Source organism: Thunnus albacares, chromosome 15 (assembly GCF_914725855.1).
Source record: "Thunnus albacares chromosome 15, fThuAlb1.1, whole genome shotgun sequence".
NCBI classification, from domain to species: domain Eukaryota; kingdom Metazoa; phylum Chordata; class Actinopteri; order Scombriformes; family Scombridae; genus Thunnus; species Thunnus albacares.
Window position 1 is genome coordinate 17,799,789 of NC_058120.1, and position 27,953 is coordinate 17,827,741.

Here is a 27,953-nt window from a genome sequence, read left to right on the forward strand (position 1 = left end):
TGTCTGAACAACGGCATTCCCGTCACACCCTTTCCTGTGCCACACACACGCTCGGATAGCAACGTACAAATATAAACAGGCTGTAAACACAAAACGCACATAAAATGTCTTCAGTCAAAGAAGATTAAAAAAAAAAAAAAAAAAAAAAAAAGGTAATTTAGACACCCTGTTGTAACAAGCCTCTAATGTCAGATTGTCAGGAGCAGACAGACTCTGTGCATCATGGTGGCCTCCTCTGTTTTCTGACAGTCAGTTCTTTTTCTCTCTATATCTTTCTCTCTCTCTCTCTCTCTCACACACACACACACAACACAGATTTACACTCTCATTACCAGAGACTCAGGATTATCCCAGTGCATCTACTGGATCTGTTTTACATCTACAACACAGCACGAGTGTGTGACAAGAAGGTCACAAGCTTTACAGCAAGTAAAGCAAAAGCCATAAGGATTAGAATCACAATGTACAAGTTGATCTTTTGGTGCCTCAGTGTTACTTCTTCGATTGTGAGGAAACAGATTGACCATACAACTTGCAACTATTTCCTCACAGTTAAACTATATTAACTATTGAGGGATTTAAACATGTAGGCTACATATTCGGTCACTTATTTACTGTTAGAACAACCTGGAACATATTTTCCTAATTTAATTCGTGTGAATGTTTCTGACACAGTCTTTACATTACACATAAAGAAAGAGAAAATGCTCATAAAAAAAAAAGGTAGGAAAATGACTTGTGTACTCATGGAAAAGTGAGTGAGTGTGAATTTTCAGCCCCTATTCCATCCTTTAGGTCCCTTCCAAAGCTCTTTGTGCATTTCCCACATCCTTCATCCCACATTCTCTTCTCCTGAGTAATCTGCCCTTCTCCCTGATGATGTCATCATGCATCACAGCATCACGCAGTTCACTCCTATTTTCAGATACCTGCGCCATGGAGGAAAGCCAAACAACCATTTCCTGTGTGTATGAGTGCGTGCGAGCGAGACAGAGAGAGGAGGGTCTGGGAAAGGGGGGCTCATGGTGAGCTCATCAGAGAAAATGCACCATCTCCGGTGTGTACACCTGAATGTGCCTGAAAGAGAAGGAACGACTAAATAACCGAAGGAACGACTAAATATCAGCTAGCTAGTTACACCTATAGGGAATATGACTGTGCCTTTACTGTCTGTGCCTAATACATTTTAAAACAACATTATTCCAATCTACAGTACATGTGCTAGGGTATTCCTTACCAATTTGTCTTTGAGCCTCTCGCCCTTGATGTGGAACTCCACAGCGGTGGGGCTGGGACTAGGGCTTGGACTGGGACTAGGACTGGGGCTACAGGGGCTGAGGTTGCTGCTGCTTCCTCCACTGCCTCCGCTATGGGTGCTGTTGCTGTCCTCCGCCCGGCTGACCTTATAGACGGTGACACAGCTAAGGCCTCCGCCGCCCAGGGGAAGCCACCCACCGCTGGAGTCATCCCGAGTCATGACCACTGCTCTCACACGCGCATAACTGTCACTGTGGAAGAGGTGAGAGATGAAGAAGAGGAGGGTGGAGGGAATCAGAAGGAAAAAAAATGCTGTTAGTGAACATAATCAGTAGTAATCATCATTTGAGATATTCTATCAGGGGCTTTTTCTTAAGGATCCCTCTCTTGTCACAGAAATAAACAGCCTACATGGAGTATCAATCCACATAATACAGTTGAGTGGCAGCATGAACAAGTTGCAATACAGTACATGAAGTCTATACAAAATGGTTAGTAAGTGGATATATATAGTGAGACATACAGGAGAGGCAAAGCGAGGAGATAGCTCTGGGTTCATGTTGAGAAGACCCTAAAATTTCACAAATTTGTCACATTGGTCCAAGAACTTGAATGTTTACACTTTCAACACAGGCCAGAATAAACTGGAATTACTCTGATACTAAGATTAAATAAAAAGGAACAAAACAATGGGGAAATTTAGGCTGTAGCAGAAGCAGTTTAAAAATACTCAATATCCAATTCTGTGTAAAAAATAGCGGAAGTAGTGTAAAAAAACAAGCTAACCGAAAATATGTGAATGCGAAAGAGCAAAGTCAGACATTCACTGCTGGCTTAAATGTATATTTTGTTTGTGGTTCGTGATTTAACAGACTATTGGTTACTATTCATTACGTCTGAAGCTTTCGGTGTATGATTAAACCCAGTCGGAGGGTGACTGACCATGTGGCCAGGTTCAGGTTCTGGCCAGATTTCCAACCTTTCCCCTAAAGTAGGTGGTTTCAAACTAGACAACAAATGACAGCCGCTCCAGCTCACATCGCCCTCTTTCCGTTTTTTTATTTCCCGTGTTGATGCTAGTGCTTGTTTCACTCCTCTTTCACCCACTAGAGCTTTAAATCACAGGCTAATATAATGCAAGACAATTATCTCTAATATGTCACAAAATCTATGAAACTGAAAACTTATATGGCTTCAAGTTTTTTCAGACGTTCAGCAACATAAACGTACATGACACTCTTCAAATATTAAGCAGGCACAAACTGGAAAAAGGCCATAAAGTATAACAATTCAAATCTTAAAGTCTGCAGTCAAAGACAGAAACACTTCTACCACAATTTCACAACTGAAAGTTTCACTATTTTGGCGCCAGTGAATCAATAGACTGTATCGCAACATACAGTGATACCGACTATTATCAAACATCATAATTCCATATCTACTTGTCCCTCATTCCCATGTTTAGCTAGCTCACCTCCTCCTTTGCCTCTCTGTCCCTTCACTTGGAGTCAGATGTTTCCCTGATTAGATAACAGAGACTGCATTGGGCCACCGGAAATGACAAAGGTCAGGGTGTGCTGAGGGCAGCGTTTTTGCAGAAACTCCTGGTAACATATTAAAGACTGAGAAAGGTCTAAAAGCTGACAGAAATGGGCAAAAAAAAAAAAAAAAAAAAAAAGTAAAGAATGTGACTGCCGGATGTCTTCCTGTGACACATTGCTCTCTGGCCGACATCCAGGTTGACCAATGAAGATGAGGTCACGAAGTCTGAAATGTTCAGTGAAGAATTTCTTCTCTGACAGTGGCCAAATATGAAGCAGTGATTGAGGGAGAGAAATATCAGTGGCTGACAACATGTAATATATTACATAGTTAACTAGTAGCTCCTGCTCTAAAAGACCAATGGCTGTGTCCTCCCCCTTACTGCCTCTCCTCTCTAAATCTTGGCCTACTCAGTACAGGCAACCTTTGGTCTCCTGCCTTCCACACCCTTGGCAAACCCCGGTGCCCAGGTTATTGGTTAGTTATTAATCTAAGAGCCAGTGAGCATTAAATCTGAAGCTTTTTTTTTCCTTCACATGTGAAAGCTTTGATATCCTGGCACCATGGGATTAGTTGACCGAAGTTCTCTCACAGGATTGATGAGTATGATAAATACGGGTAATTCCAAAATAAACCAACCGACAAAACAGACCGCCTTTTAGGCTTGTCTACACAGGAGGCAATTCTAGCATATTTTTTCAGTCGTCCGTCTCACTGAGGGATATAGTACAGCTGTCTGCACTGTATCATGACTGCTATATGTGCGTAACTGTGACCCGAAGCATGTTTTTGCACTTCAAGTATATTTTAGTTTTAAGCAACCACAACCACAGTGGTTGTTTATCGCTGACACCCAACGCTGTCCCTGTACGCATCCTACATACTAGTCACCGACGGGGGACTGAAACTGCTGCTGCTTTGCTAATGTGTTGCTTTCGCTACGCGGGCTGCGTGGTCATTTTTTTAAAATTTAAGTTTAGTTTGAGTTTAGAATAGCTGAATGCTTCTGTGGAATGAAAATCTATCAAATACGATGTGACTTCTTAATAAAAGTCCATGCTCTGAACTTACGCTTTTCTGAAGTTAACTATATATTATTTTCTAGTTATCATGTATGAAATATATTTTATCTCCTTGTTTATCTTTTCTCTTCCTGACATTTTCATAACAGCTCACAAATCGATACATCCAAACAATCCTTTGGTCAGATTGAATAGCTGTGAAATCTTTCTTTTAAATTTGGTTGCTTGCCTGCTTAAAGTCGATGACACGCCAATCTGTCTGTATTCTCAGCGAGCAACACTGGACTTTGTTCCATCTTATTAATTCCAAGGACATTTTTAAATATTATGTTGTGGTTTTCTCATACAGATCCAAAAATAATTCTGCCAATCAAATAAATATGAATAAATAGTGAATAGAGAGTAGGAATGGACAATAACAGATACAGAATTTATTGAATTAACATCATTATGAATCTCTCATCAACCTAAATACAGTCATATCGTGTATTGCGTGTATGTCATACACACAGATTTCTCAGACTGTGCTTCCCCGAATTTAGGCAACAGTTTGTGGGAGACGAACAGAAAAAAAAAAAAAACAACCACAACTAACTTCCCCCCTGCAACATGCTTTCTGTTTACACCTTGTGACAGTGCCATATTAAGTTGTACTTAACTTTACACGAGAACCCCTGCTACATCAGCAAAAAGCATTTTTGAGCAATATAACAGGCAGTAAAAGGAAAGGAAAGGAAATACTGCTGCTGTTACACCCCTCTATGGCCCCCAATAAAGGATGCGGGTGATGGGTGCAGGAGGGGCTGTCAGTCAGGCAGGGGTCCCTGGGGTGAACAGAAGGCAGGCGGTGGTGTCGCTCAGCCATGACCAGGGCACAATGACCAGGGCCTGACCCTTCAGACCTACCATCACACACATGCCAGCAACCATGACAGTCACAGGGAGGGAGGCGAGACCCAGAGAGGAAGTTAAGTGAACTGTATATTCGTGCGTTTTCGCATGTAGCCTAAAACACCCATACCGACGCTGTTTTTAGAATGAGAGAAAAGGCTAAACCATGATTGTGATTAAATGGTACATAATTAAATTCAACCCTCTGAGGTACACTTGTAGAACCTGCAGAACAACAACTCAATCATCAACAAGTGAACTAGATTTATTTAACAAAATTTTGAAAGCAGGGGATTAAAAAGTTCCATCCACTCCTCCTCCATTCCTTCATATAAATGTTTTTTTTCCTTTTCTTATGGTAAAAACAGTAAATGGTCCAAAAAAGATATCTGACTGCAACCTGCTGCAACACACACACACACACACACACACACACACACACACACACACACACACACACACACACACACACACACACAGAGTTCAGATTGGGATGGTGGAGACAAAGGCTGTCCTCCACGCCCCTTGCTGGGAGCACACAGTCGACTGGACACACAATTGAGAGCGGAAGCAGATCAGCTGGCCTGGGCCAGCGAGCGGGGAGGCGGGGAGGGGGGGATAGAGAGAAAGGAGCCCCCATTCCAAATTATTCCAAGTTATTCTGCTGGATGACTGACTTCATTTCCGACCAAAAGCAGGAGAGAAAAACAGAGGGAGGGGTGAGAGTGTAACGGAGGACTGTGGGGGAGGAGGAGGCGGCTGTGGATGGGAACAGGGTGGAGACCAAGGTGACAGTCAACAGCTCCCAACTGCATTTGAATAGGGCCTTTTCTATTCATAAAAAGGATGTGCACTGGCTCTCATGGTATCTATAGAATATGACATTTGCGATAAGCAAATTAACAGTATCAGACCTTGAGAGCAAAGAACACAGTAAGAGAAGAGAAGAGAAGAGAAGAGAAGAGAAGAGAAGAGAAGAGAAGAGAAGAGAAGAGAAGAGAAGAGAAGAGAAGAGAAGAGAAGAGAGGAAAAGAGAAGACGGGATAGAGGAGCACGTGCAGACCAGGAAGGCATGGGCCTCAAGGCCGGCTGCTCCCGTGTGTGGCGGAGAAGGGGGATCCTGGGACAACCATTTCCTAAGTGGACAAAGTGGCCGTTTGTCTGCTGCTCCGGCCCATGGCTCACTGGGCTCCAGCATGCCATCATGCTTTTCTCCTGTCTCAGCCTTGGGCTTCCCACCCTGAAGGGGAGTGGTGGAGGGGAGGGCAGGGGTATTGGGGGGGGGGGGTATTGAAGGAAAGACAGGAGGGGGAGAAGGAGGGAAGGAGGAGAAGGAAGAGGAGGAGTGCAGAAGGATAGGAGAGAGAAAGGATGTGGCCTGAGCCCTGGGTGCTCGCCAAGTCACCCTCCCTTTCCTCCGCTCTGTCTCCCCCCTTCTACCCAACCCCTCCCCGGCTGCCTCTCTCTACACAATGGCCGCTTCTCTGCTGAAATTTCACGTTATTGGATCCCGGGCCTGGAGTTTTGTACTCCCACAATGTCCAGGCAGCGGAGCATGCTGCAGGGGAGACACACTCTGCAAGCTAAAAGCTGGAAAACCATTCCTCCTTTCATTAGCATCAGAAAAGGGGAGAAAAGTCCCCCCTACCTCTTTTTTTTTTTTTTTTTTTTTCCCCCCATCGCCCCTTTCCTCCCCATCTCTCCCCTGTATCAAAACCGGAGGAAGGCTGTCAAGCTCGGTCAAGCTCCACTAGATCACTTTGGCTTGTAGGACTTTTGAGAGGGGGGGAATCATTAAAATATCATTGGGAAAATAAACACAAGCTACTTATCCCAATCCGATTCTATAGATTATCCTCCGAAAGGAAAGCAACTACTAGGAAAGTGGAGGGGGGAATGAAAGATGGTATAAAAAGCTACTCTGGGTGTGACTCATTTTCTATGCTTACTAAAATGAGTGGTTATCTTCAATAGCTGTTATCATAGATAAAATATACACCTTTTACATTAATTTAACAGCTTAAGCCTGGCCTACAATACTAAGTCTTTAATGTAGATCCAAATACCCCAATATGGATCCACACGAGTCCAAGGTTTGAAAATATAGTAAGTAGAAAAGTATGCAAATCTGAATACAATCAAAAATTTATAAAAATGTAATCCAGCACAATATTTACCTCTAAAACAAAACTTAAGTAACTCAGAACTAAACTGACAGGAGGATAAAGCGTGCAGTTTCCCTTCACTGTGATCACGCCTCATTGAAGAAATAAATAACATGCAATCTGGGACTCGACCGTCGATTCCAGCAGTGCATCTAATCTGAACGGTGCAAACTAGCTAGCCAATTAGCCACGGTTCAAATCCCCTAAATAACCAGTGGCAAACTGAAGGGCACAGACATACCCAAAACAAACACCAACATGACCTAACATGGATGCAGAGCAAATTATGACATAAGGCCAGAACAAGACACTTTTGAAGGGGCTGTCTGTTAGCCATTAATAAAACGCAGCTAATAATGGGACAATGCTGACAGAAAACCAACAGGCAACCGCCATTACAAGCCTGCTGTATTAGCTGCAGTGAAAACCAATACGTTGGCTATAGAAAGAGAAGTGAAAGAGAAATTTGCCATATCTCCTCTCAACACCTCAGGCTGCTGGTGAGTCATCTCCCTCACAAGAACATTCAGCTTAGCTACCAACTGACTCAGGAAAAAAAAAAACACACAAAAAAAAAAAAAAAAAAACACAGAACAAGCCTACTCTGCTTCTGCACCACACAGCGAATCTACGTTTCAATGTTACCATCATCCTTTCACAGAAATACCACCTAATATCACGACAAATTCACTGATCACAGTCACTTCTGGTGTCATCCATCATAGTGGGTCACATTAGCTTGTAGCCCAGATAAAACATAGACCTAAACCAGTAAATAAATGTCAAAACTTCTCACTCAGACAACATTCGTAACATTGATTTTCTGCCTTGCGCTGATGCTAACCAACCCTTCTATTACTGGATTGGGCCTGCGACCCCAACGACAATGTTTTAGGTGCCGCTCGGTTGCTGCACTATAAATCAACAGAATCCCATATGTGTATCAAATGCCAAAAAACTATTCTCAAACATCAATCAAAGCCACATATTGAGATGATCTTAATTTGAACCGCAAGCATTTGGTAAATTAAAACCTTGCGCTTGCCATTACCAAAAAAACAAAAAGAGGAACCACAAATTTCAACTGCTGCGGCGTCTCTGGTCTGCTTTGATGTATGAGTAGTCTCGAGGGACCCGAGCATCTAATCGTCATAGTTGCTCTGAAACTGAGGGGGGGGGGTGGGGGGGGGGCGACGGGAAGCCGAGGGGACAAGGCAGCCATCTAGCTAGCTGTGGGAGAAACCATCAGAGCAGGTTGTGAAGGATAAACCACCAAACCATGACATTGGCCCATGGCTGTTGAGAGAAATTGCTATGACATGTTGTAAACCATCACAGCATGCCCTGTTGTTGGGAATAACATAACATTATCATCATCATCATCACCATAAATGTCAGAAACTAACCTTGTAGTCCATCTTGAAAATCAATTAGATTCACATTCAAGTAGCTTTCCGCTGAAGCTCTGCCTCTAGGATTTGGAGGATTCAAGAAATACATTTACCAACCAATAAAAGTCTGCTCCAAGTTCTAAATATAGCCACTAGACAAGACAAAATCTGATCAAAAGTATACAGAGAAAATCAAAATACAAGATCTTACAGGCCTCCAATATTATTTCTGTTTAAAAACTTGACTCATTAATTAGTTTATTTGATAACATAAAGCTAGGTTTACTCAAATTCACTCATCCAGGATCCGGGCCCATCTTCCACAGAAACACATACACATGCCAAATGTTCCCAGAGAAATAAACACACAAAGTGTGTGTGCACAGACGCACACACAGAAACCCCTTCCTGTTTTCAAAGCGTTTGGAAACTCAATCAAAGACACAAGGTTTAGGATTTACATCTGTGCCCTTTTATGTCTGTGGCCTCGCAGGAAAGAACCATCTCAGCCCAGCTGCAGCAAAGAGCTCACAACAAGGCCCAGCCTTCATGCTCCCGCATGCAGCACAACTGAAAACAATATCCACAATTCAGACACTTAGTGCTAAAAGCACTTCTTAGAGGCATTGAGATATGGTCTGTGAACATCAGAGGCCCTCCTTGACAAAGAAAAAAAAAAAAAAAAAAAGACAAGCCCTGCTATCTGAATGTTGTGATGGAGACACACACACACAAAAAAAACTCAGTAAGGTCGTCAGTGTGGGCTTTATAGCCTCCATAGACAGCATAGGTCCACACCACGTCTTTGTCTTAAAAATAATTAAATTGGTTTGAAATATGCTCTAAATACACTGCTGACATTTACGCCAGTTTATGCGTGCTCCTAAAATACTTGAAGAGGAAATGAAAATTATAAGAGGGAAGTGGCTCGGGTTTAAAATACACAGAATCCAGGCCCAAATCTGGCCATGGGAATGGAACAGTCCACCACTATACAAGGCCTGTTCAGTTTGTTGGCTTGTCTCAGTTACAGACAGTCCAAGCCCTCTGGTTATACAGAGGATCATTGTCATTAATCACACAAACAATACGGCAACTTCTAATAGAACAAGCCGACACAAGATCATAAATATCCTGTATGCAAAATAACTGAGGATTTAAGTCATCAACCTGTGTAACTAAGGTGAAACTGAAAGATGTTAATGTAAGGACATCTATGTTTCTACAAGTATATCTTAGACCAAAATCTAATAAAATGCAAGAACATGCATAGCAACCAGTAAATTCAAGTGCTCTTACAAGTGTCCTTTTGTATATTTGGCAAATACCACATTTCATTTGTCTCTGTAAACCACTGTAGTCACAAGCAACACTTCCCCAAAATAATACAGAAGCAAAACCAAGGATGTGTTCGGCTCAGCAGACTTTGTCAAAAGGTGAGACAGCTTAGACTAGGCCAGCTAGTAAAGCTAAGTGTTCATGGAGGTCATATCCAACAACTGGCAATAATCTCAAATAATACTATCTATAAAAAAGGTCCAGGAAATTATTTAGCTTAACATAAGGGCCACAGGATATAGGCAATTACCCAGGCCATAAAGCACTAGCCCTAACAGCTGAAGTAGCTGTCTCCTTTTGTCGTTTCAGGACTTGATGGGGGCTGTTTGGGAGGAATGTGTTTGGAAAGCTCTGCAACAGGAATGGGAGTGCAAAACAGCCCTCAGGTGATAAGATCACAACACCCACATTGGCAGATAAAACGCTGAGCTGTCAAATCAATCACACATTAGGAAGAGGACACAGAGAGAGGAATCACTGAAGATCACCTGACTGGCAACAGATAATACCACAGCACTGCAGGAATCTAAAACAATGAGGCCATACCCTATACATGTTCAACTGACTATAAAGGCAACTGTCCTTCACTGGTAAATGCAGATGAGGGTTGGATTAATTTTAGCAAAATCAGTCAGAAGGACCATAATGACAGCAATCTAGAGGGCCACCTGTTTGATTTCAGACTGAGGAGGACAGCAAGAAACCTCTATTTGTCTAACAGTAATCTATTTAGAGCTTTTGAAGAGGGAACTCTAGTTTAGAAACCAAATAAGTGAAAAATATAGCTGTTGTTTGTCAAAGCAGCGAGGCAGAATATGTAATGTGTAAAAAAACACATCTTCACAGATGTTTTTATGATGTGTGTAACAAGACTATCTACAGAGCATAAAGAGTACACGTACAGTGGACCACAACAGACTACTGCCCTTGTTGAGATAAATATTTTAGATAAACGTGACATTCAGCAGAGAGGCTGCTTGTGCATACTTTCATAAATTTCCCACTTCTCCCAACATGACCATAGTCCTTGTCCGCAAAATTCACGTTAGCCTTCCATCACACCACGCTATCCGCACATATCAGAGCAGACGTAGACCAAAATCTGACAAGGTTGTATGTGCCTTCTATTCATTTCAGCCTTGTGAACATAGACGCAACAAGGCCAAGTAACATGTTCTCAGCAAAGGGTGTGTTGTGTGAACACCAGCTTGGCTTACCACCCATCATTCAGACAAAACCACTTCAGGACAATCTCTTAACACATTTTGTGGAGATTTTCAAATTAAATGTTTACGATGCAGGCGACAGAAGAACAAATTTTCCTTAATCAAGAAAAGGGAGTGCGATTTTTCAGGATTTGGCGACTGATTAAAGATCTGAATGTACACATATATATATAGAAGCTAGAAGAATGTAACAATATTAAAAAAAAACATGTTTTTCTTGTTAACAGCTGTGTCATAAAGAAAAGCATAATAAGGAAATTCTGTTCAGCAAAAAAAAAAAATGGCTCAAGCAATGCTCAGTATTCAGTTCACTCCATTACTATGAATCATACAACAGCCAGAAAAGGTGGTGGAATCATAGCAACAATGTTTGGATCACTTCGCCATCTTAGCTACTGCCATCATGCAGTGAGGAACAATCCCAGCATATACTGTAGCCTATAGCAGAAGTCCCCAAAGTGGGGCCTGGGGGGCTTTGAGGTTATTGCAGGGAGTCCCTGCACATTAAAGAACGGCTTAATCTGACTTAAATTTCACTCTATAGAGGTTAACACTAGGAGAAAATGTATTCAGGTGACTTATCTGATGAGAGGTTTCACCCTTCCTACATAGCACCAAACATGGTAGGTTATTACACAATTTAAGCCAAATCATCTCTTATTGCAAAATAAACAGTTCAGATGAATTTCCTTAAAATAAAATGTCATCAACTGGGGGTCAATAGTTTAATGTTAATCTACTTTCTGAGGAAACGAGAACAGCCTGATATACAGCTGTGATGCATAAAAAAACCCCCAAAAGTGTAGTTCAAGGACAAAGCCTCCATGCATTAAATCAATCAACCTCAGAAAGGGCCAGATAGATGGAATGGGGAAAAACATGGGTGTGTTTCGAACATTAAACCATGACACTGTAAATGGCTGAAAAGGACATATGACTTCCTCTGTGACAAATACATTATCAAAGAAAATCCTCTGACACGGCGAAGAAACGTCGGTTAAATAAAACATGTGCGGCGCTTATGTAAAATAAACGACTAATAGACAAGCACTGGTGTTTATATGTGATGCATTGTACGGCAAATGCAGGAAATGTGATCATTGTGTGATCGTCGGTGCAATGCGAAACAGTGTACAGTGCTGTGAATGGGCTGGCAGGTACTTTATGAATGGAGGGGATCATGTGACCGCAGCACCTCCCGAAGCAGATATTTCTCACTGACTGTCAACAAGCGCACACAAGGGATCAGCCCCTTAAAACAAAACCAAAACGCGACTTGAAACGATCGCGACGTGCACAAAAACCTCTCATGTACAGATTACAATTGTCGTCCGTTTATTCGGGAGACTTGGGCGTGAGTGTGACGCCTTTTTAAAGCGTTTTTATGAATGGAGATTGTGATATGTAAATGAGTGTGATTGAGAAAAAAAAATGGCATCTTCAGCTTCTCAACGCTGACATTGCCGCAATCGGCTCGAAGGGTTTTCATTAAAGAAAGGCTGTACTGAAATACAAACATGATCTGCACGATTTTAATCGATGATTATGTTCCGAAATCATGGCGGACAGCAGTTACACACAGATCCCGACTGTCAATGTAACGTTTTCTGATCGTCATGTACTGAACAGATATGTATATAAAATCATATTCATACCGGATTATTGTTGCGTACGCGACTACAACGAGTGATCCCACACAAACTGTCTTGTAACTGCCAATCCATACAGGAATAATTCATATCCTGAGCATATAATTGTCCTGTTAAATAAACCATATACAGACAACCATTAAATATACCAATAAATACCTTAAACTAATATGAATTCAGGCAGCATACATGTTGGTTAGTTGAATTATAAGACTAAAATAATTAAGAATGAGATGATTTTTTTACTATGGGCCTGTGCCATTGCTTCTCATACTCTGGTCTTCTTAATCCCATAATGTAATCCATAAAATACCTTTATATTAGCCTGGTAAACTATCCAAACACAAAGATTATCAATCTGTGGTTCTCATTGTTAATATTTGTAAAGTAAGGTGATGAAATACCAGCGTCACTCGGTTAGAAATGTCATTGGGAGCAGTGGTAGGGTTAAAGCTCATCGAGGAAAGCTTGTGTTAATATCTTGTGATATGTAAGTGCTTATTATTGCAGCTTTGGGTTTTAAATGGAGAGAATGTACAAACGTTACTCACTCGTTGTTTGGATTTGTTGAATCTTCACTCATTTTTTCCTCACGGGGATCCAAATCCTAGCAATAGCATCGACGACGCAGTGACGGCGGGATAAAATACCACAAATATCACCATTTTCCTTCACATATAGAAATTACCCCTATTTCGGATAGTAAGTAAACGGTGTACAATGGGGCATGCCTAAGTAAGCGTCCCTGTGAAAACCAAGTGAAGCTAGCTTAACGTTAGCTTTGCTGGCTGGAACTAACGTTAAATCGCGAGGAGGAATGACAACCGTTGATTCATTTTATCCTCCCTGGAAGTAAAATCCGACCACAACAAATGGGCCATCGGCATCATCCTCTTCAACAAACACAGATCCCCGGTTTGGAAAAATGTGTATAGATCCTCAAAAAATGCAGGAATTGTTGTAGCCTGTAACGTTTGGCAGGTTATTTATGGCTGGCTGTCGAGCATCCATTCGCCAACTTCAGGTCCAGGACAACACTTGAAAAAGCGCTGTGCAGCGTTGCTCCGTCAACGTGTCCGAGTAATTTGCAGTAAAGGCATCCAAAGCCAAAAACGGGGCTAAACCGTTTTCAATATTAGTCCTGACGCGTTAAGTAAAAACGTCTAGAGTTTTGGTTTCCTTCAGAAGTTGCTAGACATCTGCTTTAATCGAACTCCATTTTCAACTCGGGGGGGAATGAAACATCGGAAAACTGGGCGGATGTGTCGACCCTCGCTTGAGAAAATTAGATCCTTCCGCGACGTAGTAAAAACATAACGCTCTTGCGATAAAATATGCAATACCAGCACACAATTTGTTGTATCTAGTTAAAGAGTAACATGCATCTTACTAAACAACGTGCCCCTGTAGCCGTATGCAATACATTAAGAGTGTTCCTCTCCAAAGTTGACCTAAAGTAGTCCGCACTTCCCAAAAGAAGTTTCCCTTCAATCACGCATTGATACAAGAGGGAAGCGTCTGTGTGATAGCACGCAAAGTAGAAAATAATCTGGAGGAAGGACTTGATCTGACACAACAGACTCGGCCATTAACAATTTCAGTTTTCTTTCATTAAGTATTTCTACCGTGATCGACCGCCCCCAAACCACCACTGAAAATCTTGGTGTGAGATTGTGGGAAAAATTCTTTAAATGTACACAGCCACAACTGCTGCAGCACGTGGAATTACATCAAATCTCCTTCATGATTTATGTGGTTACCCCAGAGATTATACAGTCATATTACATATTGAGCATAGCTGCAAGCCTAAATGTAAAGTGAAAGCATAAGAAAAGGCAATTCATAAAATGAAGATATTTTTTGAATCAAATGTAATTCATTCTGATGGGTAGTTTGAAATGGCAGTGTGGTATTATTTCAAGTAATGTAATATCACTACCAAGCCACAAACAGGTTTTATAGGGAACAGTAGCAAATATGGTTAAGGAGGGTAACTCTTGTCATATAGTTAAGGCTGCCCCACCTTGCACCCCAAACTCTCTACCCCTGTCTCTATTATTGGATGGAGGCAGCTGGGGCGCCCTCTAAAATAAAACAGCCTAAGAAGTTACCAGAAAATCCATGTATGCACCTATGAATCTTATTTGCAAATGTGTTAAAAGCCTTGCAGAGCGAATCATTGGCCTGGTTGCGTAAGACTTAAATGCTATTGGATTTCTGTGCTGTGTGGAATGGCAAGAGATCAGGCTAAATGATTCTGCCTGGTTGTCATAGTGACAGCATGTTGTGTGAGAAGTTTCTTTGTATTTCTCTGGCTTTCATACAGCTTGTGCCACTGCCTTATGTTGCAGCCATATAAAACACCCCTCTGTGTCACTGTATATAGATAGCCCATGCATGCAGGAGTATCACGTGTGCAGCCCTGACACATATTGTAGACTTCTATTGGTGTTTGATTTTATTTTTTGGTCTGAGGTGTGCGCTGCTATCCCGATGACTGTCTGGCAGCTAAGAGGGAATTGTCTTTAGGATTGTTTTCTCACCAACAACACAGATGTCAGGTTGCTATGAATGTTATGTGTGCTTATTAACATGAACAATCCACATTTCTAAAACGCCTCACATTGGGTAATCAAGTTACAGAAGACTGTCTCTGTCTGCATTTTACTAAATGTGGCCACTTGTCTTCACTTCTCCCTTCCTGAATGGGGTTTTACCATTGTCATGATCAAAATGAGAAGTCCAAATAAAGTGTCCCTTGTTTCAAATGGAGCAGAAAAAGCAATGGCCATGAATTTTCCCACTAGCATGCTTGTATCCTTTGGAGTATTCAGAGTTCAGGAAGTCAGCCTTCTTTCTCATCTCACAAATGTGGATGCCTAGTGCATTTCCTGTGTTTTTCACACACTGCACACAACACACTGTAGTGTACTTAAACAAGGCAACAGGATGTTTAGTTAACAGGCATCCCTTGACTTCCCTCACTAAGTGCAATCAGGGTCATCACAATTCTCTTTAAGACGGTAAACAAGCTAACATTCCTGTATTGCCAACAAGCAACCACAGAATAAAGGATGTGTTTAGCTCAACACAACCCTCATTCAGCGCAGTCCAACGCAAATAGAACCTTACTTGACTTTCAGGAAGATGGCTGAAATGATTTGCAAAACATGTCTGATGTGATTTGTGTTTGGTCATGTATTTTCCTTTTTAGTGATTACTTTAGCACTGACACTTATTTTACTTTTCCATTTATGAACTCGAGACTTACATTTCTCACTTGGGATGAAGTTGAATCGAGTCGCACAAATGTAATCTTATTTGTAATGAATGAATTACATGAATCCTAACTGGTCTATATAGACAAGTGTAGGTTTATAGAATGTGTCCCATAATGCATATCTTCAGTAGCTGTTTGCATATTGTATATATATTTTGCTTATTTATTTGAATAGACACATTGAAAATTCACAGACAAGCATGTTTACATGAAAGAATGAGGTATGAAGGATTCCATCATGCAAATTCAATGACTTCACCATGGATAGTGATAAGGGATAAATATCTCTAGCTCATGACATAAAAAAAAAAAAAGAAAAAATGAAACAGCTCTCCATGGCCACTGTTATTCAAGATTGCACGGAAGATTCATTCCTTGTATTGGACCATGACTCGAATCAGATGACAACCTCAAAACACAGGTGATGTGATCACCAGCTCCCAGCAGCACAGGCAGCCTTTGGTCACAAGAGAGCAGGAGTGAAGGCCTCTCTTTGTACAGCAACTATGGAAAGGAAATTCAGTGTCTGTGTAGTTGCCGCCATACAGTCTGCAGAGACCTCAGGGCATCTAGTGAGAAAGACCGGAGATGGCTGATGACAGCTCTTGGTACATAACCTAATCCCTTGCCTTGTATTTGTTTTACATCCCTCCTTTTTTTCTCAGTTTGTTAATTTTTAACTATGTTGAGGTTACTTCATCTTTTGTTGATATGTGGACTCCTGTGTGGAAAATTACAGTTTCTCTACATTCCTAAAAAAAATGCAAAATAAAAACACCTGTAGAGTTTCCAGAGATGTTCCTCTCCAGTTTGGATTTGGGACACATTGGACAGTGAACTGTTGGCAATCTGGGCCAAGAGGTGTGGCTTAAACAAGAGGTGCTGATTTTTAAAGGCCTGGCAGCTGAACACAACAATGCATACCTATGATTAGTGTGGGCCTGGCCTCGGAAGCCTGCAACTTTTAGGCACGCTAATTGTAGGGTGGTGAGTAGAAAAGGTGTAGAGGCTAGAGGAATAGGAAGTGTGAGGGCCTTCAGGCATGTTTGACTATGTGCTGTGTGCTGTCTCTCTCTCTCTTTCTTTCTCTCTCTCTCTCTCTCTGTATATGCATATGACCATTATGGAACTAAAGATGCAAACATTTATTATGTAGCTTAATCGTCCTCAGAATACTGGCTGAGACATCTTTGATGTTATTTAAGCAGCATGAAGGGATTTTCTTTTTCAAGATTTTGTTTCAAGAATGTCTTAGAAGAGAGATGGATGTGGATAACTAGATGAGTAAAGTGTGTCAAGCTTAAAGAGCCAGTCTTGTGACCATGCACAAGGATGTTGGTTCAGATGGAAGGTCATTACGGCTGCAAAGCCCTTGAGAGAAACTCATCTCTGGGATTGTCCAAGTTCTATAAACGAGCAGAATGTGAACTATGTGAGCATCCAAAAACCACACTGGAGTATGTTTTAGAGAGGGAAATAAGTTATGTGCTATGCTTAGACTTTCTAGAAACCAAAAGTAAATTGTAATTTAAAGTAAATTAATGAAAAAAGGAAGATTTTTTTCTATATTGAACGTCAGACAGCTTTCGACATATTACATGTTTCAAGGTTAAGGCAATTTTTCACTTTGGATCTGTTGTTCACAAGGTTTAGAACTAGGCTTGATTACAGTTAACACTCAAGATCTGCTGTCAAGTAAATGTGCACCAGTTGCTAACGTCTTAAAAATGGGAAACTAAATTGGTTTCAGCCACAGTTAGCTTTTTCAGTGCTCGAGACTCTGTTACTTCCTATTGTTTGTATGTTGTGCGTGGGCTTGATTGAAACCTGATCTAGCTGGGGAAGCTGTGTTTAGGGTGAGGTGGACAGGCCTTTGTTGCTGCCTGAGGGGTGTTTATTTGGGCGGCTTCAGTTGGCTTCCCTGTAATCATCATCCAGCCCCACAGGATAGAGAGGATTAATGAATATGTTGGAGGGGAAGTTACAGATGACTATTTACCATTCTCATGGGGGATGAGAAGGAACAGCATGAGAGATGCGGGAGAAGAAGAAGTTGTGTGTGTTTTGTGTGGGCATGTGCAATCATGTGCAGGTGTTTATGTGCATTTATATAGGCCTATACAAGATAGAAGGGAGAAGAAAGAGAGCTAGAGACATACTTTTTTTCTATTATCACAATCTGATATTGTTTTTATGATGAACTTAAATAAATAAGCTTATTTGCTTTGTTGTAGAGAGAAGACTGATACCACTCTTGTGTCAGCCATTTACTTTAGCTTAGCACAAAGACTGAAAACTAGGAAACAGCTAGTCAATTCAAGAAATAGACACATAACCCCGTGTAAAACCACAACGTGTCACATAACCCCATGTAAAACCATGATGTGTCATTTTTATATACCTTTAGAAAGAAAAACAAGATATTGTGTGTTACCTTAGCTTAGCACAAAGACTGAAAACTAGGAAACAGCTAGTCAATTCAAGAAATAGACACATAACGCCCTGTAAAACCACAACGTGTCACATAACCACATGTAAAACCATGATGTGTAATTTTTATATACTTTTGGAAAGAAAAACAAGATATTGTGTGTTCATTTGTGAGGCTAGCTGTTTCTCCCTGTTTGCAATCTCTGTGCTAAACTGAGCTAACTGGCTGCTGGCTGTAGCTTAATATATATCGTAGAAACATGAAAGTGGTGTCAATCTTCTCATCTAACTCGAAAAGAAAGATAATACATTTCCCAAAATGTTTAACTATTCCTTAAAATAATACACCATAGTTTGACTCATTTGCATCATGATATAAAAACATTTTGTCTCCATTTACATGTTTTGATTGTATGACAAAATTGTAATGTTGCAAATATAAATTTAACATGGCAACTATTTTTCCTGTATTTTTTTTTTTTTTTTTACTGTTCACTGTAATGTTACCATTACACATCAGATGAGAAGGAATCAATGACTGAAAATCTCTGACTCAGATATGACTCCTCATATGTAAGAGTGTTCAGATATTTTCACTGTTCCCATATCCCCTCACTCAAAACTTCCTACGCACACATACACACATTTTGCTATGAAAATCTAGTAACAATAAGTTCACCCCCCCACCCCCACTCCCCCCTCCTCAGCTGTGTAGCCCCCATCCCTCTCTTTCTCTCCCCTATGGCCTCCTCCACTTAATCCTCCCGCTCATCTGGGAACCACCAGCACCCCTCCATGAAGAGACGCATTGTGCCCAGATTATTTGATTGTTTTCAGATGTCGGCGCTTTCCTACACAAAAGGGGAAGAACAGGGTTTGTCCAAAAGCCCTAGGCTACTTGGCCAATGGATGGACACACGGGGGGGGGGAGTTGGGGCGGGGGGGCGGGGATCGGTGCGGGGCTCAGGGAGCGGACACACGAGTCAGGAAGTGACCCCTGCAATGCCAGATTACAAACAATGTGCTCTCTCAACTTCTGCAGTCCTCGCTGTGGAACATACCACTTCTGCGACAGCCAAAGGGGTGGCGCTTGTAGGAGGAAGGAAGGACGGTGTCAGCCCTCTCTCTCCCTCTCTCCTCAATGCTGCATCCATTCAGTGAGTGGCGGAGGGAGTAGGTGGGGTGGGGGTAGTCGGGCCAGGAAGGCACTTCACTGATGAAAAGTCGCCACATGGAAATGGATGAGAAGTGGGCTGAGGGGGGGGGCGGGGGGGCAAGTGGGAGAAGGGCGGGAATTGGCTTGCGCTACCAGCAGACATGAACGGGGATGTAAAGGGGAAGAAAGGGAGGGAGGTGAAGGATGAGAGACAAGGAAAGAGAAAAAGGATAAGGATAGCGATGGGGAATGCAAGAATAGGGGAAGTAAGCGTAACGGTGAGGGAGGAATGCCAAAGAGTAATGGTCTGATTCAGGGCTTGTCAAGCATGGAGTCCCGTGCCGGTCAAATAGCATGTAACCAACAACCTTTTTCTCTGTCTGATGGCGGAATAGTGTGGAAGGGAAGCAGCACGTTAACACTGAATCGAGCTTTTGTTCTGGGGCTGTTGAGCCTTTACATTTGACCAAGCCTACAGATTTTGCATTAAGGCGAACATCGACATGAGGTCCCACTCCCTTTCTCATCAATCCACCTATCTCTTCATCCCATTTTCTTGCATTTGTCTCCCGCTAACCCTTTTATCCCCTAAACTTGCCTGCCTCACCTTCAAGAAGAAGTGAATTATCATCACATTCTTCAGACCCATTCTGTATTTGTTCACATAAAGATTACCTGAAATTTTCTATTTCATTCTTGTCAAGTAGAGAGAAAAGAACCTAAGCAAATCTCCTGATAAATGAGAGGAAAGAACCGGATGGACACACACACACACACACACACACACACACACACACCACCCCCGTCTGCACTGTCATGTGTGACTCGCAGTGCATCGCAGCACTGTATGAACTTCAAAAAGAGGCTGGCTGTACATTCACAGTGTATTCAACCCATGCTCTTTAAATAGCTCAGCCTCCTCCAAAAGGAAAAAAATCCATGCATTAAAATGACTGAATCATACAAGAATTAAAGAGGCAGAGAACATCTTTTCACATAATGTAGTGAACAACAGCAGCACTGCACAGACAATGGCAGTTTGTCTTGGTTAAAGCCTACGTGTATTCATGTGAGTGATGCAGCACATGTATGTATGTACAGAGGATATGTACAGTATGTACTATATGTGCGTTTTTACACAGATTTATGTGGGTGGCCGTGTTTAGCAGAATATTAATGAGAAATTATGTTTTGTTTTGTTTTTTTAAAAAATATATTGGTTGTCATGCTTTACTGCGGCACTGTATGATCACCTGTAAGTGCTTGTGGGTATAAATGTACATGCCCACACATGTTGTATTTGTGATTGAGCGTAAATGTGTGTTGTGGTACTGTATGTTGTCTAAGTGTGTGGGTGTGTGTGTGTGTGTGTGTGTGTGTGTGTGTGTGTGTGTGTGTTCTGGAATGCACCTGGCCTGATATGCAGGCAGAGGAATGCTGAATACCGTCTCTCGCCCAGGGAGGTAGGGCTGGAATGTGGCCCAGGCCCTATTCTTCTCTCCACTGCACAGCACAGGAGAGCTACAGGTTTAGACACACACACGCACACACGCACGCGCGCACACACACACACACACACGGCTGCACATCCAACATTGAGTCCTAAGGCCTGGTTCTCCTCACAGCCAAGGTTCCACGTGCACCTGTGTGTCAGTGTGTGTGGTGTATGTTAAGGTTTAAAGGGTACAGGGTGTGAATGTGCTTCACTGCCTGCACATGAGACTGTGTGTGTGTGAGCACACGCACGCGTGTGCTTGAACGACCAAACTTCTCTAGAGTGCAACCTGAGAGCAATTCATTTTTCCTTTCGAGCAGGAGCTGTGTAATTTTCATTGCTTCACGCATTGTTATTAAGTCGTTCCATGGTGCTGCAAATTCCAACCAGCAAGGCGAGCTTACTGCTCCTTTTAAAACTTGCCAGATCTGCTGCCCCGTCACTTCAACCCCGTAGCACACTTTGCTAAAGGTCAAGTCCTTAACACACAGTCCTTTACATATCTGAGTAAGTAACCCAGTAAATGGCCTGTAATTTCAATATATGGCACATGGATTTACACTTTCAATGTTAACCACAAGGTAAATTTTGCATTTGCATGCATAGCACTGACCTTAAATACTGCACACAGTTTAGAGAACAGTGTAAAACCCCTCTGAACTCTCCGGGATTTACACAAACTAGAATCAAAGTAAACAAGGATCTAAACACTCATTTAGACGCAAACAGGAGTGCGTCAGCATTTTCCTCCGTTCCTGCTGTGGTGTGTTGTATATGAAATGCTATCCATTCTCTCCTTGGCCCTTGGAGCTGCCTCTGGCCTGAGCTCACTACATAGCACTCAGATCAAAGAGTTAATTAAAGAGCCTAGGAAGTATGGGGGAAGTTGGCCTCCATGGTTTATATGTCTGTCACCCGCCAGCACACATGCAGACTGGAAAACTAGGTCTCTTAATTGATCTCGAGTAATTAGTCTGTTTCCTACAGCGGGTTTGGCTTTTCAAGGTCCTGACAAATTACACTATCCTGATGAAGTTCAGCCTTCTTAAGAGCCACATGTATGAAAAGATGTTTGGATGGATATGTCCAGAAAATTGATTCAATTTAACACAACTATTATTCATTCCTGTAAGCATTATCTAAAACCACAGAGGCTTGGTTTCTGTAAGTTCAGCCACTTGACAATACAGGCTCCACAGACAATACCACAAAACCAATCACATGCTTTCTGTCAAAAGTCCCTTGACATGATTTCAGAGAAAGGAAGACAGCGTGTGTGCACTCAAAATTTACCAGAGTTTGTTTTTATTTTTTTTAAAAAGAGGAACTATAAAAAAAGACGGTCCACATAGTGCCGTCATTCAGAGCCAATTTACTGCATGGCAGTCTTGAGACTTGCAGAGCCAATTGATTTTTGCATTGCTTTTTTGATTTCTTCTTACACAGCGCCAGGATCTCTGGACTGTTTTCTCAAATGGGACAAATAAACAGGGTCTGTGTGTTTATTTGGAGGGAAGAGAAAAAAATAGAGGACGGGGTGAGGGTGAATGGAGGAAAATAGCAGATGGGGGGGGGGGTGAAAGTGGTGGGAGTAATTCTGCTATTAGAGCCTGTTGCATTGACTCTGACCCTGGTCTGTAAGCCAAGTCAAAATGTCTCCATTCACACTGAAAGTGGCTTTATGTGGGATGACAGTAGCACTGGGCTGTATGACAGAGCCCTGGTGTCACATGGAAACAGCTTCTTCGTAACACTGCTACCTATTCTGTTAGTCTATAATTTTTTTCACAAGTTCAAATTCCATTGTTTATTGTTTAGGCCTACATATGCAGACGTTATATGTTATTTTTTATTCACATGTTTGTATGTGCGGATGAATGCAGTTTTATGTAATACTCATCAGTTTATACATGTATGCTGAGATAGTGTGCTTGTATGTACTTGTGATGGATTGTTTGTACATGTGAAAGTGGAGTGGCGTCACGTGTAACCATGTAGGTGTGTGAATGAACAAGCAGCAGCCGTGTTGCTAGGTGAAATTTGAACCGCTTCATTGTCAATGCTTTCTTTTGGTCTATACTGCCAGCAAGTGGCTGAAGATAGTATTGCAAATACAGTTTATCATGTGCAATAAAATGTGATGCTTTGATCCAGACCATTGACTGACACTATCCAGAGTGAGTCATTCCCAAGATCAAAGAGTAGTTAAGTCAAGACTCAGGTCTTGCAATACTTTGTTAGACTGTTATGTAACTATAAGTTGCACTTATCAGGTTGTTTTTCATTGGTATGGGGTTGAAATCCATAATTTGACACAAAAAATACTCAAGACTAACCCAAAGTCAAGACAAGTGCAGGCCCAAGAGCAGGAGAATCAAAAGCAGCAAACCACAAAAAGGTTCTAATCTCTGTTAAGAAACAACATGTAACTTGTGAGATAAGTGTGGTTTGGCACCCCCGTGTGGCTGATGAAACTGGCCCCATTCAAAATATGATTGGTGTATTTTCCTTTATGAATCTGCTGTGTGGCGTGTTAGCATAAGATGGTAAACAGTATGTTCAGTTTGCCAGAATTAGTATTAAAAATATCTAAAATATACAATAAGTCTGCTCTCTGATTGAAACTAAAGAACTAAAGTTCAGGGCAATTCTGAAATAGGACAGCCAACCCTGTTATACTGTACGTGTGAATGAACTTAAAACAAACAAAAAAGTCCTCTTTCCCACTGTAAGGTGAACATGTATGGGCAACTCTTTTATCCAAACCACTTATTTGAAGGTAAAAACAAAAGTTAGCGCTCAAGAACAACTACAGTATAGCACCAAGATGATTCCTGTGTTAGAAGCATTTGAAGCAGCAAAAATAACTTATTCTGATATATTCTTATATATATTCTTATAATTGCCCTGTTGGATAATTTCACATTTTGTGTTATAGCTTTTCACTGTTTTTCATATACATCAATATAATAAAATAATGTGGATATACATCAATTAAATATATTTCCTCATAGCAGGCCCAAATGTCTGTCAGATTTATTCTCATTGATGTGAACTATGTAAATTTGTCCTTATGTTTATCATTTCTGCAAACTTGCATTTGCAATGTAGATGCAAAACAATAAGAAAGCATTGCTATTAATTGTTATAGGAGCAAAATAATGTAGTTTTCAGTTTGTTCCATATCAGACAGCACTGAGAGTAAAGTAAAATTTTTTCATGCAAATTTTGCTCAGTATTGCATTCATGGCTGTTGTTAATAGACTTTATTGCTCCACTGGGCTTTTACCATGGGTGCATATGGATTTCACCCAAGGCACCAAACAGGAGCAAACATATCTCAAAGACTGTTACAAAACATTGCACAGCATTGGAACACAGCATTAGGACACAATCTACAGCATCTCTCAGAAAGTGTTGGTCGCCAGAGCAAAACATTTTCACATTTAATGCATCCCATACTTTCAGATGCCTCATAGGGCATGGTGTTTGGGCTCACCGTTTTGCACCAGCGTTCAGTCAAAATACAGAACAAAACTACTGAAAAGAAAGCAAAGCTTATTTACTCACCAACATTATCACTCCTGTTGACGTTGGTACCAGTATTGTTGTTCATGTCTCCATCCTGGGCCTGTCACGGCAGCCTACTCTGCATCAATCTTATCTCGCTCCACTCCCATCCATGGTTTTGCCCAATTGAGTAATTCTGGGACTGAAAAGTGAAGCCAATGCGGAAGTGCCTTAAACCTGCATTCTCTCTAATGGCCAGTAGGGGGAGACTCCACTGGCTCCAAAAAGAAGTCCAATTACATGGAAGTCTTTGAGAAAATGACACACTATTACTTGATTTATTACCTCAGTAAACACTTTCATAATGAGTTTATGGTCTCAATCGCTAGTTCCAAGTCTTCTTTAATACAGCATGATGTTCATTTTATAAATTATGGTCCGATTTAATTTAAATTTGATGATAAAACAGGGTGTGCTTTAGGGCGTGGCTACGTTGTGATTGACAAGCCGCTGCCATGGCAACAACATTAGTGGGGGAACGTCAACATGGCGTAACCCCATTTGAACAGAGCATAGATGTAGCCGTCGTTATTTCAGTTCATATGTTTTCAATTCATGAAAGTTAATTGTAACATATTGGTCGCCTAAAAAGTCTTGTTCAGCGTTTGGCTGTACTAAAAGAACCTCTAAGGAATAGTGTTCAGTTTTCCGGTAAGTACATTTTGTTTTAATGGTTTTAAACCGTTTTTAAACTGTTTTTTGCTAGCGAAAATTAGCATAAGCATAAGCATTAGCATTGTCACAGTCAACCATAGACCGTAAATGCTAGCAGCTAGTAGCTAGTATTAGGGTCAACTCCACCTTCTCGTCCAAATATGGTAATTTCTCATTACATCTGGCTCCAAATATCCAAGATGGTGATGGTCAAAATGCTGAACTCGAGGCTTCGAATTAATAACACATCCATGGCTTCAAAACGCGAGTCCACAAACAAATTGTGATATCACGATGGCTACGTCAATTATTTTTATCGGGTCTATGTTTTTTCCTTTTCAAAGGCATTAACAATCATTGTCAGAAATCAAAACATCTGTTGTAGAAACTACAGTATTTTTCCACAGGAGCAACCAAGTATTTCACATCGACACACATTTCCAACATCGGGCTGAAAACAAGAAAGACACATTTTATAGGGCTGAAATGATGAGTTGATTGTAGGAAGATGAATCAGCAACTATTTTAATAATCGATTGATTATTTACTTTTAGGCAGTAACATTCCTTATTTACAGCTTCTCAATATTTGCTTCTTATCTTTGTCTTCTATGATAGCAAGTTAAATACTTGGAGGTTTAGACCGTTGGTCTGACAAACAAGCAATCTATCTAAGGACATTACCTTTTAGAAATTGTGATTGCCATTTTTCTGACATTTTATAGATCAAACTATTAAATGATTAATCAGAGCAAATAATTGGTAGATTAATCAATACCAAAAACAGTTGCTAGTTGCAGGCCTAATCTCAGAGTAGTGCCATGAAAATGAGAATTGAAAACTAAGATGTAACAGCCAGATTTATTTTAGAGGCAACAATTATTAAAGAACCCTAGACACTTCTAAAAATTCTAGTTAACAGCAACACCCAAAAAGCTTATTATTGCCCTTACTACCGGCACTGTATATTTATGGAAAAAGTAACCATATAATTCCATTAGCAGCACAATTACTTTCAGAGTCTCAAAAAAGTGCAATATAATAAATAAAAGAAAAGTTTAAGGAATCAAAAGAACATAAAAATCAGTAATAATGTGATTGTTAAAAAAAAACAAAAACAATCATAAATAGTGCAAATTGTTAGGTGAGGTAGATGAGACAATGGAACAATATAAAAAGGAATGCTCAGCAAAAACCTATGTTTTGAATATCCCTCATCCACTGTAAGCTAGTAGGAAACATATTGAGCATATGGATGAACAATTCAGAAGTGGATCATGCTTTTCTATGGAAAATGGATAACCATTGCTCTCCATTGTAACAGAAAAATCCATTATGTAGGAGCAAGTTACAAGCATTTCTAAGCTACCTGTCAAGCTTACAAGGTCTTTGATACCAAAACAGGTTTTCACTTTAAATTATTGTAATGTCTCTTTGTCAAAAAAAAAAAAACTAACTAAAAAATAACAGACTGACAGAAGCAGTATATACCATTATAGCACATGTGTGCATTCAAAGTTGTTGCTTAGTTCACTCTGTCAACAAGAAGCCTAATTTTCAGTAGGAACTGTTTCAGAGTTTACTATCATCAAGAGACATTAGTATTTTCTGGATAAGTGTGAACATGTGAATGAGTTTCTTAGGATATTCTAAATGCAATGCATGCATGAAGCCAAACAGCAGTCCAAATGCATCAGCCAGTTCGGGAAGACCACTGACAAGAATTTCATCTTCGACTACAACAGAGATGCTCTCAGGACTGAAGTGGACTGCACCAGTAGTGTTGTCAGTGACCACAGTGAGAAGGATTGTCAGCCACATCTGGCTTGCCTTCCTGCTACGAAATACAAACAATACAATTATGAGGATAGTTCCAGAAGCAAGGTTGCGAGCCTATCTGTGCTCCCCACACACTTAAAAGGATAGGCTTGTATTTTTTCATGTCTGTCTTGATACAACACCAAGTGTTACCTCAATATGTATGTTGAGAGTTATGCTGCCATTCTAGCCCGTGTGTTTGTGTCCACTGGGTACGTGAGGCACGCCCGCTTTGCTATCTCTTTGCTATGTGCGGGATCTCCCTGGATTGGAGGACCAACTTCACAGTCACCTTGTTCTGTGTAGTGCTTGAAGTGGAAAAAAAGTGCCAGTACTCTCCTTAATCACACTAGTGCAGTGCCCATTGAAAACATGCCTGTTCGGAGCAGTCCGATTCAATGTTTCCCACAGGTTGAGAATTTGCTTGTGGTGGTGGAAGACACGGCGTGTGACCGATGTGCATGCAGAGACTGATGCAGTTTAGAGGGGGAGAGTGCAGACTATCGGTAGATGCTACAATTTACCAATGTTCCCTAAATGCCTCACATACAGGCTATTGGTAGAAGCTACAATTTACCCATGTTCTCTAAACGCCTCACATGCAGGCTATCTGTAGACCAGAGTCTTACCAAAGATGGTCTTACCTTATATGGCAGTTGGATTTGCGAGATCATGAGATCACACGAGAATCCTCATAGAGCACATAACTTGAAGCCTGACAAGATGGATTCTCGCGTGATGTCGTGATCTCATGATCTCGCGAATCCAGCTGCCTTGCAAGGTAAAAGGCAGCTATGGGTGTTTAAAAAATAGAACCATCATAATTATTTTATTTTTTAGAAATTACATTGGTAGAACTGTTACACTATTTTGTGTGTGATGTTCACTCATTTGTATAATAAATATTACTTTTTGATTGTCAATCTAGGAACAAAGTAATATCAACATGAGACGCACTCTGACTCTTCGTGGCCTTCCAGTGTATCAGTGTGAGGAGTCTCTTGAGTTCTTCAAGACCTGCAATGTAAGTGCTCAGTACACTCAGACATGTCAATATCAATCAGTGTTAA

At 41.1% G+C, this 27,953-nt stretch overlaps 2 protein-coding genes across 14 annotated transcripts in view; one reads left to right on the forward strand and one right to left on the reverse strand.

Annotated features, from left to right (window-relative positions):
* Positions 1-24,670, reverse strand: part of spred1 (sprouty related EVH1 domain containing 1) — a 40,779-nt gene extending 16,109 nt beyond the window's left edge. The window contains exons 1-3 of one of the 3 annotated variants that reach the window (XM_044375044.1): positions 13,033-13,848; positions 2,732-2,777; positions 1,238-1,508 (exon numbers count right to left, since the gene is read on the reverse strand). In XM_044375044.1, coding sequence (XP_044230979.1) covers positions 1,238-1,477 — 240 coding nt within the window. In that variant the 5' untranslated portion in view covers positions 1,478-1,508; positions 2,732-2,777; positions 13,033-13,848. Of the gene's footprint in view, positions 1-1,237; positions 1,509-2,731; positions 2,778-13,032; positions 13,849-24,412 lie in introns of those variants that run through there. The other 2 variants (XM_044375043.1, XM_044375042.1) reach the window with 2 other exon arrangements.
* Positions 24,671-24,845: 175 nt separating this feature from the next.
* The window catches only part of meis2a (Meis homeobox 2a), a 195,314-nt gene continuing 192,206 nt past the window's right edge, over positions 24,846-27,953 (forward strand). For 9 of the 11 annotated variants that reach the window (XM_044373976.1, XM_044373980.1, XM_044373981.1 and 6 more), the window contains exons 1-2: positions 24,846-25,063; positions 27,812-27,907. The gene's annotated coding sequence lies outside the window, so the exon portion shown is untranslated. The remainder of the gene's footprint in view (positions 25,064-27,811; positions 27,908-27,953) is intronic. The other 2 variants (XM_044373984.1, XM_044373979.1) reach the window with 1 other exon arrangement.